Source organism: Phaenicophaeus curvirostris, chromosome 6 (assembly GCF_032191515.1).
Source record: "Phaenicophaeus curvirostris isolate KB17595 chromosome 6, BPBGC_Pcur_1.0, whole genome shotgun sequence".
Classification (NCBI taxonomy): domain Eukaryota; kingdom Metazoa; phylum Chordata; class Aves; order Cuculiformes; family Cuculidae; genus Phaenicophaeus; species Phaenicophaeus curvirostris.
Window position 1 is genome coordinate 58,058,759 of NC_091397.1, and position 17,015 is coordinate 58,075,773.

The 17,015-nt window shown below is 38.5% G+C and overlaps 1 protein-coding gene across 17 annotated transcripts in view; it reads right to left on the reverse strand.

Moving 5' to 3' along the window:
- HDAC9 (histone deacetylase 9) overlaps nucleotides 1–17,015 on the reverse strand; it is a 420,133-nt gene that overhangs the window by 209,279 nt on the left and 193,839 nt on the right. For 12 of the 17 annotated variants that reach the window (XM_069860332.1, XM_069860319.1, XM_069860330.1 and 9 more), the window contains 2 exons: nucleotides 3,092–3,333; nucleotides 2,004–2,154 (listed from right to left, as the gene is read on the reverse strand). In XM_069860332.1, the coding sequence (XP_069716433.1) occupies nucleotides 2,004–2,154; nucleotides 3,092–3,333 (393 nt within the window). Of the gene's footprint in view, nucleotides 1–2,003; nucleotides 2,155–3,091; nucleotides 3,334–12,736; nucleotides 12,897–17,015 lie in introns of those variants that run through there. The other 5 variants (XM_069860322.1, XM_069860320.1, XM_069860325.1 and 2 more) reach the window with 2 other exon arrangements.

Consider the following 17,015-nt stretch of genomic DNA (forward strand, 5'->3'; position numbering starts at 1 on the left):
AAGTGAGATAACATTCAAAATTTGTCTGCAGAAGACTGAAGTTGGCCATAATCCAGAAATCCAGTGAAGTCATACGGAATATTTCAATGGTAGATGAGGTCATTTATCCAGAGCCAGATGTATCTAAAGAATTTAAATTATTTCCTAATAACTCCCAAATACAAAACCAAGGATAGAACTAAAAAGATAGTTTACAAAAGTTCACTTTGAGTTTGTGGTGAAGAACGCTTTTCTCTTTCGGTAACGGGATAGTACCAGCAAAGCGAAACTACTCTCTAAACACTCCCTTAGTTACGAGCAGAACACAGCAGAAAGAGCCAGCAGTAAGCCTTTTTATTCAAGTCACTTAAAAGCTGGGATCTGTGATGTCTGAGAGACCGTCCACAGCCTGAAATCAGAGTCTTAGTTGAGAAATCTACCCTTACATCACAAAAACTACAGAAAGACACAGTGCATTTTGACCTCTCTTGGTGGCTAGCTTAATACAGTATGCAAGAAGTAGGGCATGTCAAGGTCAGGAATAAACCTCCGATTCTTACTTCCAGCATGGGATATGCTTCTCTACTCACAGCCATAATACTCTTCAGTGAAAGAAGAAAAAGAAAATATTCTTTCTGTTTTCCACAAACAGTGATAAAAAAGGGAAGAAGAAAACATTTCTTTGAGAGTAGCAGCACTAAGGCATACTAACAGTCAAAGTATTTGGTTACCCAATCCTGACATGGCAAAGCTAGCTGGTGAGCATAACCTCTTGTGATCCAGTTCCATAAAATACCTCTATTACCCATCAGCTTCAACTCTAACTCCCCTCCTTGCACCTTTCTTCTCTCCTCTACTCATGAAGTAGATCATCATCAGCAAATACTGGGGCTGAGCCCTGGGGGGCCACAGGTGCTGCTTGGCTGGCTTCTGCATACTGAACAACCACCCAGTAAGTCAAACTGAGAAGGGAACCGCTGAGTTCACATCACTGCTCCTCCTTCGCAAGGAGCACTAATAAAGTCCAACTGTTTACACTGATATTTCATATAACTTACAGGAACCTTTTCTCCTCCAAGTTCAGCCACCCTCCCACTGCTGGGTCAATGGAGTGGCGATACTTTTCATTCACCAAAGTAGTGGAAGCACCATGGACCTCTTAAGCACCTTTCTGAAGTGTACAATATGGTAGACCTACAACTGTTGCATTGAAACATTTTTCCACCCAAGAAAAAAGACAGGAGTGTAACGTACAGTTCTTTTATGCTTCAGTCTTTGTCAGTTAATTCTTGTGGTCATTCAGAAGTTCAAGTAACATTATCTACCTGTGGCAGCTTCATTTTGAATACCTTCACAATGTTCTTCAACCTGATTTTTAAACTGTCTTCACTAATGAGAATTATTTGTGTCTGTCTCCCTCTAGTGAACACCAAATTCCAACAGTATCCTTTGTAATTTGTCTCAGAACCTTTTATGAATCAGAAGTAACTCTTGGCTGGGTCTTATGAAACGCCATCAAGAAAAAACACAAGATATTCTGAGAAAGTACTAGTAAGGGTATTCAGAAGTCTCAGCCAAAGATATTCCTATTTTTTTCATTATATTTTCAATCTTGAAACAATTATCAAATTACTTAATTAGCAAGTAAATTGATTTTTTTTCTGTTTTGTAGTCCTTTCTATATTGGGAAACAAGCTCTTCAGAAAGTTCTCAAGCAAAGTTTTAGGCTTTCAAATTCTCTCCTTTTTTTTTTAAGAAAAAGAACTAGATTCCTGTGAGGCGTATATGCGAGTCTATCAAAATGTACTTTCCTACAGTCCACCAAGCCTGCACACAAAGAAGCAATGTGCTTCTGTGGGTGCATAAGGTGGCACAGCCTTTCCACAAGCACAGACTCAACTTCTCTAGTTGCCTATTTCACACAGTAGTTGGCTTGCTTCAGGTTCATCATCCATTTCAGCTAGGAGAAGGCAATCTAGAATAGATTAATTTCTTATTAGGATTCATGGTACATTGGCTCTTACTTTCTCGGCCTCTTTCTTTGCCTCGGAGGGGTGGAAGCTGCTGTTCCCTGCGATGCCTCTCCAGTTCCTGCTCTTGTCTCTGCTGCTCCAGTTTCTGCTCTTTTTCAAGGAGTTCTTGCTGTTGCTTAATAGCTAGGAGTTCCTGTTGTAACTTGCACAGAACAAAAAGACATGAGAAAGTGCAGTTCACTCTGTTTTCTAGGTCAGTTCTGGCTAAAACAACCCCTTTGAATAACTACCAGTGTTTTCTTTTGTGCTCACTCTCCCTTTCACCTCCTAAGCAACTTTCCCCAGTATTTTAAGCAAGATAGTGCATTACTGCCTGTCACTGAAATGAACTCTAATGTCAGGTAGCAGCTGCTGCTCTGGTTTCAGTTCTTCCTCTTTTGGCTAAAATGCCCGGAAACTGCGCAAAGTTCTTTGCCAAAGCATCACTCAACCCTGGCTGCTGTGCTCCACTGCATCTGTCAGCTCCATCGAACAGAAGCTTAGCACAGTAGCACAACGGCAAGCAGATCACAAAGAAAAACTGAAAAAAAAAAGGCAAGAACATAAATTCCTGGTCAAAAGTCATTATAGCATCATCCTACTATCATCTCCTTTTCTGCCTTATATGAGGCAGCTCAGAGAAGAGTGAAAACACTACACTTTCAGGGTATACCTCCATTCCACAAATGCAAATATTATGCACTTGCCTATCAATTTGATTTGGGGGCACAAACTCAAAAGAGCGGCCCCAAAAAGCAGTCTTTTGATATACTTAAAACTTCGCATATAAAAAAGATAGCCATATTGAGGTCTGTCTTAAAATCCAGCTTTGTAAAATGGGTAGTTTGATTCTCTGTGGACGTGGTGGCTTCATGAGCTCGATGATTCTCATAATATTGCTTCGGTCTGCTGTGAGCAACTTGATAGTTGATGCTAGCAGTTTTGCTTCAAAAGGCTTTTATCACCCCAATACAAAGAAATAAGCACTCAAACACCATCTATCAGTCACAGGGAACCTTTCAGGTGTGTTCCCCTTTCATGTCTGCCTAAGCATATTCAGTTCGCAGATAAAGTGAGGGATAAACGAAAAATGTTGCTACCTTTATGTGTTCCTGGAGCTGGGCCTGATGTTGCCGGGTCAGGTTTTCATGCTGCTTTTGAAACTCTGCAATCAGCAGTTGTTTCTGAATTTGCTGCTGCTGCTGGATCAGAAGTAGTTCCTGCTGAAGCTGCTTTTCACGCATAATTGGGTCCATCATGGGAACCATCATCCTGAGATCAGTTCGTAAGTCTAATGGTGTGATAGGCTCTAATCCCACGGGAACCTCCGACTTTACATCCACTGTGGGAGGAAAAACAACAGAATGTCTGTATGTTAAATATAACTGGAGAAGGAGAATAGAAATCATTCCTCCTGGGGAAAAGACCATTTTTACTTAAAGACTGGTTCAATATGCACACCTAACAAAACACTAACACAATCCACACTCTATGCAAACTTCAGACATTCCTACTAGCAACTGGACATTTCACAAATTATTTTATCGCCTTCCATTCTCTGCAAAAATACTCCCAGGTTAATATTCTGCTAAACAGACTAACAAGCAACCCAGTTCTAAAACCATGTCACAGCCTAACAGAGCAATATTTAGTGAGGATCTCCTAGAGCTACTAACACTTCACAATAAATACTCAGGGCACTTCTTCAGTGCATGATGAAGGCTTTCCAGTTCTCACTGCATTGCAAGAGATTTTCCAAAGCTAGTGTGTAGATATTCCGAGGTATTACATATCAACACCTACCCGATGCTAGAAAGCTACTGTATGTAAATATACCTGGCAAACACATAGGAATAACACACATAAAATTATAGGAAAATAATTTGACACGCAAAATGAGAAGTTTTTATACGGCTTTTTAAAAAGTGGTCACCATGCTTGGAGCTGACTGGACATAATACACTATATATGGCTTGTAAGAAAATGAAAACATACTTAATTACTCCATTTTTTTTGCAGCAATGATATATCTTGTTAATCCAGCATTAAAGTACTAAATGAAGAATCCCGTCGTTTTTCTATCCCCTTATTTAAATCAAAGGAACTAAAGAGCAGCACAAGAGAGATGTGTGTTGATTTTAACTGCAATATTTGTAAAGCTCATGTTTTCACATTAAGTGAAGAGACAGAGTGTAGCTTTATCTGTTTCTAAAGAACAAAAAGCTAGCAAATAACATTTCCACAAGAGGAAAATAAATAGCAACAGAGGAACTCTGCTAAAACTCGGCAGTTCTGATTCCATCCACAAGAGGACAGTGGAACACAAATACATTTACTGCTGTTCCTACTGCTCCCCTATCTCCATAGGAAAATAAGATTATTAACTGAAAACAAATATGCTGTTGGAAATAAATAGGAAACAAGGTTTTAAGCATATTTTCTCCTTTTGCTCTGCTACAGCTGTATTTGTTTTTAAGGAGAAAACCAAAAGGAAACAGAAATACTCTAGCAAGCAGGAGCAGTAAAATTGAAGTAGCAAAAGCTTCAATGAAACGGCAGCAAATGGAAAGAACTGCATTCTAACTGAACTAAATCCATTAGTAAAAAGTTTCATAAAAAGAAGAGAACAAGCACTGAATCTGTTCTACAGATCATATTCTTTTCCTCTCAAAATTCTGGAAACAAAATTTTCTGGGCTTTTTTTTTTTTCTTTTAAATCCTAGTAACTGTGATTGTAAACTTCAGAGCATAATTTGCCTTCTTAATTCACTATCCCAAAAGAATCACTGTGTCTAAATGCTTATTTTTGTTTGGGCGCTAATCACTAAACTGTAAAAAACCACCTTTATCTTACAAAATCTATTCTTGATTATAAATAATTGCCACAGACCAAGAGAAATGGGCAGGCAAACCCCCAGACTTTCATCCTATTTATTCAGCAGCAATTCACATTCCATTTGTCTAGACTAAATATAGCTGCGTTTATACAAGAAATCAATACAGCTTGCAGAGAGCACAGCAAAGACATGAATATTTCATCACGCTCGGAGAGAAATGGCAATCAGCAAACTGACAGCAAACCGCGTAGGCTGACTGGCCCTTCAGATAAGTCTCCTGGTACTTGGACAATGGCTCATTGCCTGCAAGTCGCAATCTTATCATTGCTGCTCTTCTATTTTTAACATTAATTGCATTGTAGGTGACAAAGGCTTATCGTGTTTAAAGTGGAGAGATGGATTTTCTTACATCTTCTGTGACAGGATAATAAGCCTCACTAGCAGCAATAATAGTAACTGGAGCTCGGCAAGCCCTGCAGGGTCTGGTTCACAATAGTGTTTGCAAACCGAACCCTGCAGTTTATTTTGCACATATTGGCAACAAATCAACCCCTACAGGTCTGCAAAGCAATTCAGGCTGATGATACTTCCTACCTATGACAAGCATTTCTTCCTTCCTCATTTTCAGAGCACCTCTCTGTAACCACGAGGGGACCCTCCAGATTTTTCTAACAACAGAAATTTCCTTCCACTGTCAGTAAAATGGACAACTGAAACCATGCTCAGTTTGGTAAAATACACAATTTCAAGAATTTTCACATACTCGATATATCTACCACGACTTCATCAAGTTCAACTTCACCCCATTCATTAACGTGGTGAAAAATAAACATTAAGAGAGTTTTAGAGACTTGAACCCATAGATATCAATACATAATCTTTCAGATCATTTTAATCCCAATGTTCACTGACAAAGACAAGCCTTTATTTCCTGGCATAAATATTGCTACCAGTAAGGGTGGCACCAATAATAACTGCTGACATAATGAATAATAACTTCTGGAGGTAATTGCTGTCTTAAAACTGTAATAGCTAATAATTATCTGGATAATAGTAAACTTTAATAACAAAATTATTATAAACAAGTAACTATCACCAAAAAACCTGAATGGTTTGCTACTGTCTGTTAGGTGATCCTAATGCCACAGGCAATTTTACATTCTTCTTACTTGTTACCAGCTGACAAGACAGAGTCAGAGCAGCCTCATGGAGCTACATTAGTCTGAAAAATGTGTAATAGCACAGAGAATCAGAACCAGTATTGTTAAAAACCTTGACTTTTAGCTAAACCGTCTTCCTCTCTCCACCCTAATGCAATTTTAAGTCTTGAAAGAGCAAAAGTGCTGCAGAACGTTTATTCTTGTCACATTGTTTATATTCTTTTTTTTTCACACACACCTACCCCTCCCCAAGGATACACTTTTTTTTCAGGCAGAACAGGGATACCCCAATCAGTGTCTTCAACTTCAAAACTGCGAGAAGCAGCTGGACACAGGACTTCAACAACAGGATTCATCAAGGTATTAGCCAAAGAAGGAAAAGGGTGGATAATGAAAGAAAATATTAATCAGAGCTTGATAAAGGCTAAACTTCACTTCAGGGAGCCCTGTTCTGCAAGATTTCCAGCATCACCAACGCAGCAATGTTGCAGCAGGCAAAATTCAGAGTAGGACCATGCCCACACCCTCTCCACTGTGGTCTGGAGCAGATCCTTCCCAACAGCTGTGCCGGTTACAAAGCAAGTCTGGGATTCCTCTCCGAGGTTAACTAAAGACAAACTCGCTGAGCTCACGTTAGCTGCGGTGAATATAACAGTAGGCTGCAGAATATTAACTAAAAATGTTACTGAAAGCTCAGTGATTCCAAGAAATATTCCGAAATTTGAGTAGAAAAATATTTAATTTTCAGCTACAACACACTGCAAAAGGCATGTGAATTTTTTTTTTTCTGTAATAACTTATTGCCTTTATCTTGAAACGTAACAAAAAAAGTAGTGTCAGAACATCCATATAAACTCTATTCCATAGCTGGTACCTCTCACAGTGCTTTCAACGTTCTGTGGAAAGAAAATAAGCCACTTGCAAAATGGAATGACTGTGGAGTAGACTTAGATGTTTGAAGCAGATGTAAAATGAGATAAAAGAGCTTAGTTTAACCCTGGGGCCTTGCTTTCTTGAGACTATTCCCTAAAATGGGAATCACTGAAAAACTGGAAATCTTTCCCTAAGAGATGGCATTTGAAGCCTAGTTTCTTGTGCCTAGTTTCAATTTCTGGTGTATTAGAATACACAAATCTTCTGAATCACAAGTGTTAGAGGAAAATATCAGAAAATCAAACAGCTCACTCTCTTACCATCATCCCCCAGAGGGACAATCTTCTTTTTCTTTGGCAGGTACCTTTCTTGGCAGACCTTTATGGCATCTTTAAAAACAGGAACTTAAACAAGGGCTGCTGCCATCAATTGAAGAGTAGACAGCTCTTTATTTGAGATGTAATAAAGACAAATTTTAGTAGACTTCCTTACCAGAACATCTCTAGCACATTTATGAGTTTTACATTAGATGGGGTGTGCGAATTTGTTGGGACAGCAGGGATTCAAGCTAAGTCTTTCCCAAAGGAATTTCTCAGTTCTGCTGTTGGTCTGGGACAGTAAGGAAAGCTGAGGAAAGGAACAGGACATGAAGGCTTTTTATCCTGCTTGGTCAACCTAGGAAACCTTTTACTGGCGAAGCTGTTAAGGTTTATGAAGCAAGGAGGACTACAAAAGTTGGAATGCTAAAAAAAAACTACATGTGGCAAAAGAAAAATTACAAGCTTCTCCAACTAGCAATTTCTGTATTATACAATAAAAGCATGTTCCTGAAAACAGACAGAAGTGAGTAAAATCCAGAAGATCAATTCAGTCACACACCTGACCCCAGACATCAACTTAGTGAAGAATTACAAAGAAAAGAGGGAATAGGAGAGTCGTTCATACTGTTTTGAACTCTGCTCTACAAAACAGAGTGTACCTAAAGTTATTATTAACTTGTACAGCACTTTTCAGAGTTATCACATGCTTTTCATAAAATGAAAAAAAAAACCAAAAGTTTGGCACATTTTAGTCTAAAACAAACTGCCTCTATTTGGCCTCTTAATTCAATGAAAGTAAAAAACCTTCCTTTTGGCAGGATTAGCCATCAATCATGACACAGACAGAGCACTATACAATTTACAGAAAAGAGCTCTAAATAGTGCAAAAGGCGGAAGATCCTCACACACCCCAATAAAGATGACATTTAAATTTGGTCTCCAGTTTAAACTCAGAATTCCCTAGATTTATGTACCACCTGATTCAGGATGTGAAAAGCACTGATATCTAAAAAGCAATAACTGCGCCTTTGAACACAGATTGAAAAACTCTTTGAAAAGACTGAAAAACTGGAATATTGTAGGAGGAATAGAGGGTAGGAGGGAAACTTCGGCAGGTGAGACATATAGTAACTGGCAGAGATGGGGCAGAAAAGGACTGGCCAGGCAATAAGACATTAGCAAACATCCAGAGATAGAGCACTGGGAAAGAAGTTAAAGCTTCTGTGCTAAGAAGCAGCGTAACAGGAGCATTGCTCCCTCTGTAATCTAAGAGCAGCCCTGGCACGCTGATAAGGCGGCACTGCTTGGCCTCGGTGCCAGCGTAAATAAAGAGCTAATAGAGGAGCAAGGATCAGTAGTGAGGATGCTGGGAAATGAAGCAAGCAATGTGGTTTTGAATAGCCATGATTAAAGAGAAGAAGGTCTGGCATGAAAACTACTGCAGCAATTGTTCAATGTTCAAACTTGCAGGCAAAAGTCCTAATCTGGGGTTTATTCCCTGAAGGAGAGGCTGCTGGCAGCTTTCTAGGGGAAGCTGTGCCACGACAAGACCTGCACAGCAGACTGCAGGAGCGAGAAGATGAAATTTTAAGAATAACTAGTGACATTGGAAGTACAAGTCAGATGATCAATAAACTGTGAAAGGTTAGGTTACCTCCCATGGGATGCTTTTATCATCCCAGCTCTGGTGGCTAAAATCAATTCCCAGCTGATGTAATCTGTCATTCCTCTGTTAAATTCAATATAGGCAAAAGTTCTTTATGCCACTCGAGAAGCTTGAGACAGAATCCCTCTCACAAGTACAGAAGTGAGAGAATAAGGCCTTGAAAGCATCTCCTTTAATACGGGGACAAAGGCATGCAGATTCAGGATGACACTTACAAAAAAAAAAAGAAATTCTTTTCCAGTCTCACAATTAGGCTAAAGGACGCATCCAAGCTGAAAAAAGTGTCACTTAGATTTCACGGAATGTTTTTGACTAATTATATTTCCTCAATCATAGTCTGGATGTTGGTTGTCACAGGCAAGAGAAGCAGAAAGAAGCCAGTAAATGCAAATGGAAGATTTTTTCAAAAGCAATGCAACAACTTTTTATGGCAGTTAAGTACTGGACTGTAATTTGTACTTCTAAAATTTCCTCACTTGGAAAGGAAAACCAGAAAAAATTAAGACAAATTTCAGATCAAATACTTTCCAATTAGTTTTTTGGATTATCCTTCAAAAGCCAGTAATTGTTTTAAACAGTGCTACCACTGAAATAGAAGTATAAATGAACTGTCAAACCTGATGAGGCACTCTACTGAGTTTATGGTATTAAGGAGAAGTGCAATAAATTAGACTAGAAATGTATTCTCTTTCGTTCTATAAAAGGGGCCTTATCATGATTATACCTTTTCCCTATTTCTTTTAAGTGTTTGCATACACGTCATGATGAGAAGGAAAATAAATGCAAACAGTCACCCAGGCTTTGATTTACCATTCTCTTATTTCCCCAGGGCCTGGAAAGGGGAAATAAGAGAATTCTAAAATATCAGTAAGAAGCCTTGAAATACCAACACTGAAGTTACAGCTCACTGGCTTTTGTTCAAAAAAATCAAAGGCTTTATTATATTGATCTACTAAAGTCAGATTCCTGCTCTGCAAATAGGCTTTTGAGTCAGTCATAACAAACACAAACATAAATGCCATGTAATTTGTTATAGCCAAGAAGTTTTTAAATGTTACAGTGTTCACTGTTTTTTCCCTACTGAATACAGGAACAAAAGTTCCACTTCTGCGTCTGCTGGAGTTCATGCAAATATCAAGCCAACCACAGGAATAAAGGCGAATGTGCCCAGTAAATCATGTCAGAATGGGAAACGCTTTTAAACTCAACCTGGGATGATCTGTTATCAAGTAATTCAAGCTGAGCTATATTTGGGGTTCTGAGTTACTTTATTTATCTTTCAGCTAGAGGAACTCTTACAAACATATTCTCTACACCCATCAGCATACAGGCGCATTTTCACTTTGCAGAAAATGTCCTTTTGATATACAGAATCCAAATATCCTAAACTCTGTATTCCAATGCTGCAGGTAAGATAGAAACAGGATAAAGAAAAATGTGCATATAGTTAAAAAGTAGAATTTCTATATAACTTTCTTCTCAGTTCCCAAGTCATACTGGCGATACCATTAAATACTGATAATACATCAGTGTTAATCACGCTGTTGATACATGGTGTCAGGTTAGCTTATTTGACCATGATGAGCCCACCCCATGACATGTGTGCACAAGAAACGACAGGCAAGATAGAAATAGCATTCTTCTGGCTGTGCATGGAGCAGTACCACTGCCAGCAAGATCATCTTGAAGATGCCAAATAAGGTTTGATCTGGCAGCAGCACCACTTGGCAGTAGGCACAGTGTCTCCAAATCGTACATGCCAGCTTATCACTATCTGTTGGTCCATTCAGTAAAGCCTTAAAATTAATTCCTTAAAATGAAAGCATGTGATACAAATCAGTGGGCGTGCACTTGCATACGTACATAAGTCTTGCATCATATCCTGAAATGTTAAGAAAGCAAGAAAACAGCAGACATGACACAACAGACTCCTCTCACACCCCTTTTCAAAACAGGTATGATGATAGATGCTACATGCACGAGGAAGGTAATACGCTTTTAATTGTGTCATTATTATTACTATTATACATTAAAAGACAGCGTATAGGACCCCTTGGGTTGCTAAGGATGGCTGAAAGGGCACCACGGGGGTTCCAGAGACCTGCTACAGTCTTTGCCTCATTCCCCATCCAAATGCAATCTGAGGCTGCTATAAGTGGTACCAAATACATCCAGAATATACAACTTTCATTTATTTTTCTTTCATCTCTTTTCCACCTGTCAGGGTTGCAGGCATGTTGATGGCAATGTTGAGTTTACACCCGCTGAATAATTCTGAGCAGTATATTCTGAATAATTCTAATCCCAAATGGATGACGTAGCAAAAGCGGGGAAAGCTCTTCCTTGGAGAAAGGATATTAAAGGTAAACAGCTAACATCTGGGCATGCCAGCAGGGATATCCTGGACCGTGCACTCCATGCAAATTAGACAGTGGGTGGAGGTTTGCTGAATGGGTACCCCCAAACAGCTTTAACATTTCAGGAGTGTGACAGCCAGTGCTCCAAATGAAATCCTTGGAAGGTGAAGTATGGTGCAAATCTTTCAAGGAATCACTGGCAACTTTGAATTTTAGGGGAAAATAGATGACTGATGCCAAAAATGCTCTGAAAAGGATATTTTCAATTCCTAGGGGTTATTTAATTTTTGAGGTTTTTTGTAGCTGTATGTGACTCCCAAGATGTTACAATATTTAGGGTTTTCTTTTTTTTTCTTTTTTACTGCATAGCAAAAAATAATCTTGTGCATGCAACCTACTAAGCTCACAACCTCTCTGCTATACCCAGGAAATCAAGAAAGACCTTCCATTATTCCAATGTTTTTAATAAATATTTATGGAATGCCCTGTCTTTCACAAGCACGGGGCTATAAATGGTTTCGGTCCCAAGCACAGAGAATGGGAGGACTGAACTGAAATCTCCCACAGAGGAGGGAAAAAAACGAACAAAAGCATAATAATATATTTTAAAGAACCTTTCTAATAGGAGATTAAATTACATGCCAGTATGAGACTGGCAACACAATACTACTCACTGTATTAGCCCAGAAATAAAACTCTCCTATTTCCTATGCAAAATCAACAACTGCAGATGTTTATTAGCAAAGATGTATTTGTTTGTATTGTATATTTTTTTCTGTTCTGCTCCCCTTTGTATCATGTCACCTTGGACTGCAGCACAGCCAGGGGAGCCTGTCTTCCTCTGCTCACATGAAATACCTAGTACATTTGCTCAGTGACTTCAATAAAATGAATAAGTAAGACTAGATCACTAGCTTGCCATATTTCAGAAGTCCACTCTTTGGATTAATGATGCCTAGCAACAGAAGAGATTATAGCATGCATAGAGAAAACACAAAGGGCAAGGCAGGGAAAAAAAAACCCAAAAAATGGTCCCAATGACAATACAAAGCAAAGGAAAGAAGATAAGAGTTTAGTAGACTGCAGAATTGAATCAGGAGTGGCAGAATAGAGAATCATACAATCATAGAATCACCAGGTTGGAAAAGACCCACCGGATCATCGAGCCCAACCATTCCTATCAAATACTATGAAAAGGCACATGCCATGGCTGTACAGCTGATGGGAATATTAAGCAGCAGTCAAGCCCCAAAGTTGGATGGATAACGTTATCAGTAGGCAGAGAAGATGGGCTACTCTAAAGAAAGTAAGAAGGAGTTTCTGAGGAAGACCCCTCACAGTCTGATGAAAGGGTTGTGAACGTTTTAAAAGATTTGATGTGATTTATTTCTGCTGCAGACAGAGTATGTCTTTCAGGGAACAACCTTGACTATCACGCAGGTGGCCTCATTTCCATTTCTAAGACATTACATAAGGCAGGCACTCCAGTGAAAGAGATTACATAAAATATACAAAAAGCATTATAAACTCACAAGCAAGGAAATGTCAGCCTTCCAGGACGCTTTCTTGTATTTTTGTCTCATTAATGTGAGCACAGTTGTGGTTTCATAGTGTATAGATCCAAACCATAATCACTTGTAGCAAGCAATCATGAAAAATCTCTCATATTCTGCCATTTGTGACTTGAGAGTATTACTTAAAAAAAAGGGAGACAGATATTTCATGTTCACAGTTGTAATCTAAATATTGCAGAACTCCTCCATTTTATAACAGAAAGGTGTCTTGCCAAAGATAAACTTACAGATGTTTACTTCTAAAATCAAATAATGTTCTTGGGCTGAAAAAAATCACAAGCTAGGAATATAACCGCTTGTTCGTATTATTCTGTGACATATTTAGCATCATCACTATTACCTACTTATCTAATTCCCCCTTTCCTATTTTTTCTCCTTTTGCCACAGCAAATTATTTCCATCCTACTGTGTCCGTATCCATGTTTACTTTGACCATCTACTTTGATTCCTTAAAATAATATGCTGCAAATACATACCCTAAATTAAAAAATATTTCGGACAGCAAAAGCAACTTACCACTAACACTGCATTCTATATGACAGAAAATCTACTGCTTTTTTTTTATATATATATATGATGTAACATTGAACTAAGAAGATACTATTCATGACTTGTGCTCTCTAGACTCAAGTGATCTCTGAAAAGCACCCTCCAGAATGCAGAGAAATTATTTCATCCACCAGAGGGAGTCTGGTTTTTCAGGTCAACTAAAAAATTAGAATTAACAGAAATAGCACTGAGAACCAAATAACGTAGGCTACATCCAGATATATGGGGATACATAATGAAAATAAAGTTTAACTGGGATTCTGTTCATTGAGATAAGAAAGTCATCTTTTTTGCTTTAAGTGTTCATTAACAAAATTCCTAGTTATTTAATAATATAATTATTAGCATAATTTTCCTGTACGACTTTGGATTAATAAGATTTTAAGGAATCAAAAAATAATTGACATAATCAGAATATTCATATTCCTATCAAATTTACCATTATTTCTTCTTTTGTGTGTTCAAGTCACTACTGTACTCATAAATCAGTTTCAAACATATGCTGGCTCAACTCAAAACTGTAAATACAGCAGGTTTTCTTCAGTTTATTTATGATTTAGTCACTTTAATCAACAAGTAGAGTTACAGAATTATGATGATGGGTACAGGAAAGACACTGACATTTCTACTCACTCTGCCAAACTTTTGTCTTCATATTTTTTTAAGCATTGTGAAAGCAAACTATAGGAATTATTAAGACAATGGCAAATTTCTCAGTACGCTAACTGAAGATATTTTCCATGATTATCGTTCTAAACAAATACTGAAAAATCGTTCTGTGTTCTGTAATATTCTAGAAAATATTGCAGTGAAACACTTGCAAGAAATTAATCTGTTAAATCAAAAGAAACAACAGCCATAGAAAAATTCTACATAATTCTGATGTCACTTAGCAAGTGCAGTTCACAAAACTGAAAATCCAAAAGTTATTACCCGTTTTTGTTTTTCCATATTTCTGTAGGTCCATTTCTCGTTAGTGGGTTTGGCTGTTTCTCTCTTCATCTCAACTTATCTGACAGGCAGAAAGTCAGTCAAACCAGTGGGCATTTCTTCAGTCTCCAATGACAGATTGCTTCTCAACCAAGCTTTTTCAGAACTTAAATCTCCTATTAAGAAGTCTACAAAAACCAGTGGGAACTCTTCTCAAATTTCAAACTCAAGTTTAGAAAACTGCAGATCAGGTCTGGAACGTGCACACTGGACTGACTGCTTGAATGGAGTCCAGTACTCAAAATTGCTCTTCAGGAAACTCTTTGGGTCTTTTGAGAATCTCAGCCTAATCATTTAAATAAACCCTAATCATACTGAAACCCCCACCCTCCACTTAACACATTAATCATTCGGAGAAGAAGTTCCCTTTCAGCAGAACTAAAATGAGCAAATCTTAGCACGTTGCAATAAGAAGCACATTTAGTGCTGTCGACTGAGCTTCTGAACCTGGCTGGAAATGTCATTATAAACATCATAACTACATTGTGCAACATGAGACACAACATGCACTTGGCTTCTGCACTTTAAGCAGAATTTTCTGTAATCAACAAAATAGCATTAACAACATTTGATGGAACTAACGCATCAGGCATTGTATACTAAGGACTGGGAAAAGGCAACACAACTCATTTAAGGATTGCTATGGAAGCGTTGTAAGACTTATTTTAAGGCAAAGCACTGAGAGAGCTTGGTACCACACAGAAATCATCAGCATGCTCACTTCAACAAGCAACAAACTGGAATCAAGCCTGAAGCATCCTCATCAACACACTGCAGAGGGCTGGATCTTGAGATTTTCAACAGAGTATCTTAGTTGCAGCAGCAGCATCCCTTACTAGGTTCTCCAGTTTAGCATAATTTGCTTTCTTTCTCAGAAATTTAAAATCCTTCACGACTGCAGTCATCTACAGTAATTTTGAGTTTTCCTCTTTCTTACTGAAAGTATCTGAAAAACGACCAGGAAGTGTTTTTCAGTGGGTTTAGTTTATTGAAAATATAATGAAGCATATTAAAAGACTTACAAAGAAAATGCAAATAATTTCTGATGTGTCCAGAAAGTACAGCTTCGCTTTCTATGGCTTTTTACATTAATGCCATGCACATTTACATTTCTTAGAGTTATGCTGCTAAGAAACAGGATTTTATTTTAGCTAATGAGGATATTTACACTAATTTTTAGATGTGCTTGCGATCAGTTTTCTTCCCTTAATTAGGATCTGGCAGTGAGTACCTCAACTGAAATTTCAACACTGTTATGGATTTCCCTGTAGCCAACTTTGGCCCAGCGCTCTCTCTGCTGACTGTAAAGTTTAATTAATTAAATGAATGCTGAGACCATGGTAGTATATCCATAAAGCGTGTTTCATGAAATGTCTCAGGAACCGAATGTGGTGAATATACTGCATGAAGCTGACCTCCCCTACTCACCGACATAAAACACCATTTCCAAGAATTACCACAAAAACTACACAACCGCTAGCTGCTCATTGTTGTGGATAGAAGGGTCTGGACATAGCATAAATATAAAGAGAAGGGCCAAGAGTCAGTCCACCTGAAGGAAAGGAGGTCTGGAAATACAGACAGTGGAGATGTCATTGATTTCACTCATTCCAAGTACTACTCTGCCAATTGAGAGAGAGGCATTTGGTGAAACACCACAAAGCAAAGCTGATACCCAATACTGTTAACTTTCACTTTCTCCACAATCCAGAGTCCCAAAGTGACAAATTGACTAGCTTTTGGTTCAGAAAGAGTTTGCTTATACCCCCACAAAATTCCATTTCACTTCCAATCACACCCACAGCTGCCAGAGCAAAAAAGAAAAATGAAATTGATAATCAAATAAATATGCAAAAGGGCTTCTCAACTATTTATCTTAAATGCTTTTTGAATACAGGTGAAATGAATGGCAGCCTCTTACAATCACCTGAACACAAACACAACATCTTGAAATCTAGCTAAAAGCCCCAAATTTCCAAAAAAGAGTGAAAACCCTGTTGCTGAATGCACAGCTATCAGCTACTGTCCAAATGCCCTACCTATGTGCAAACTACATAAAAGATCCTCAGAATTCAGTTGGATCCTGAAAATGGTTGCCCACATGGACCTAGTCCAGAGCACAGCATATCACAGAATCACAGAATCACAGAATAACCAGGTTGGAAGAGACCCACCGGATCATCGAGTCCAACCGTTCCTATATAGAGTACCGAGCGCTCCCTTCCATTCTTTCTGAGATCTGAGAGTGATGTTAACCCTCTCCAGAGCTGTCTTCTGCCTTTCCAGCGTGGACCTGCTGATCAACTTTCCCTCAAATGTAAGAGGAAGACTAGATGGAAAATTATCCACTGAGCATTCCAGCCTTTAAATAAAGTCATCTGCTGAGACATTAAATGACATGTTTTCCCTGTGTGTGCGTTCAGTTCCATGTGTTCAAACCACTGCGACAGCAATGAGATTATCCCGATAACGCCTGGCAGGCTCACGTGACACAAGCTTCAACGCCGTGCCCACCCAGGCTTAAAACTGCTCGCTTTTACAACTTTGATATTAAGCTGTTGGGCACATTCAAACAGCAACCAAACTGTCCTCTGCGACTTCACGTCTGCAGAAACAACCATCACGCATCTCCCCATTATCATTATTACAAACAAAAAAAAAAAAGCAACTTGCTTGCAAAACAAAAGCCATTCTGACC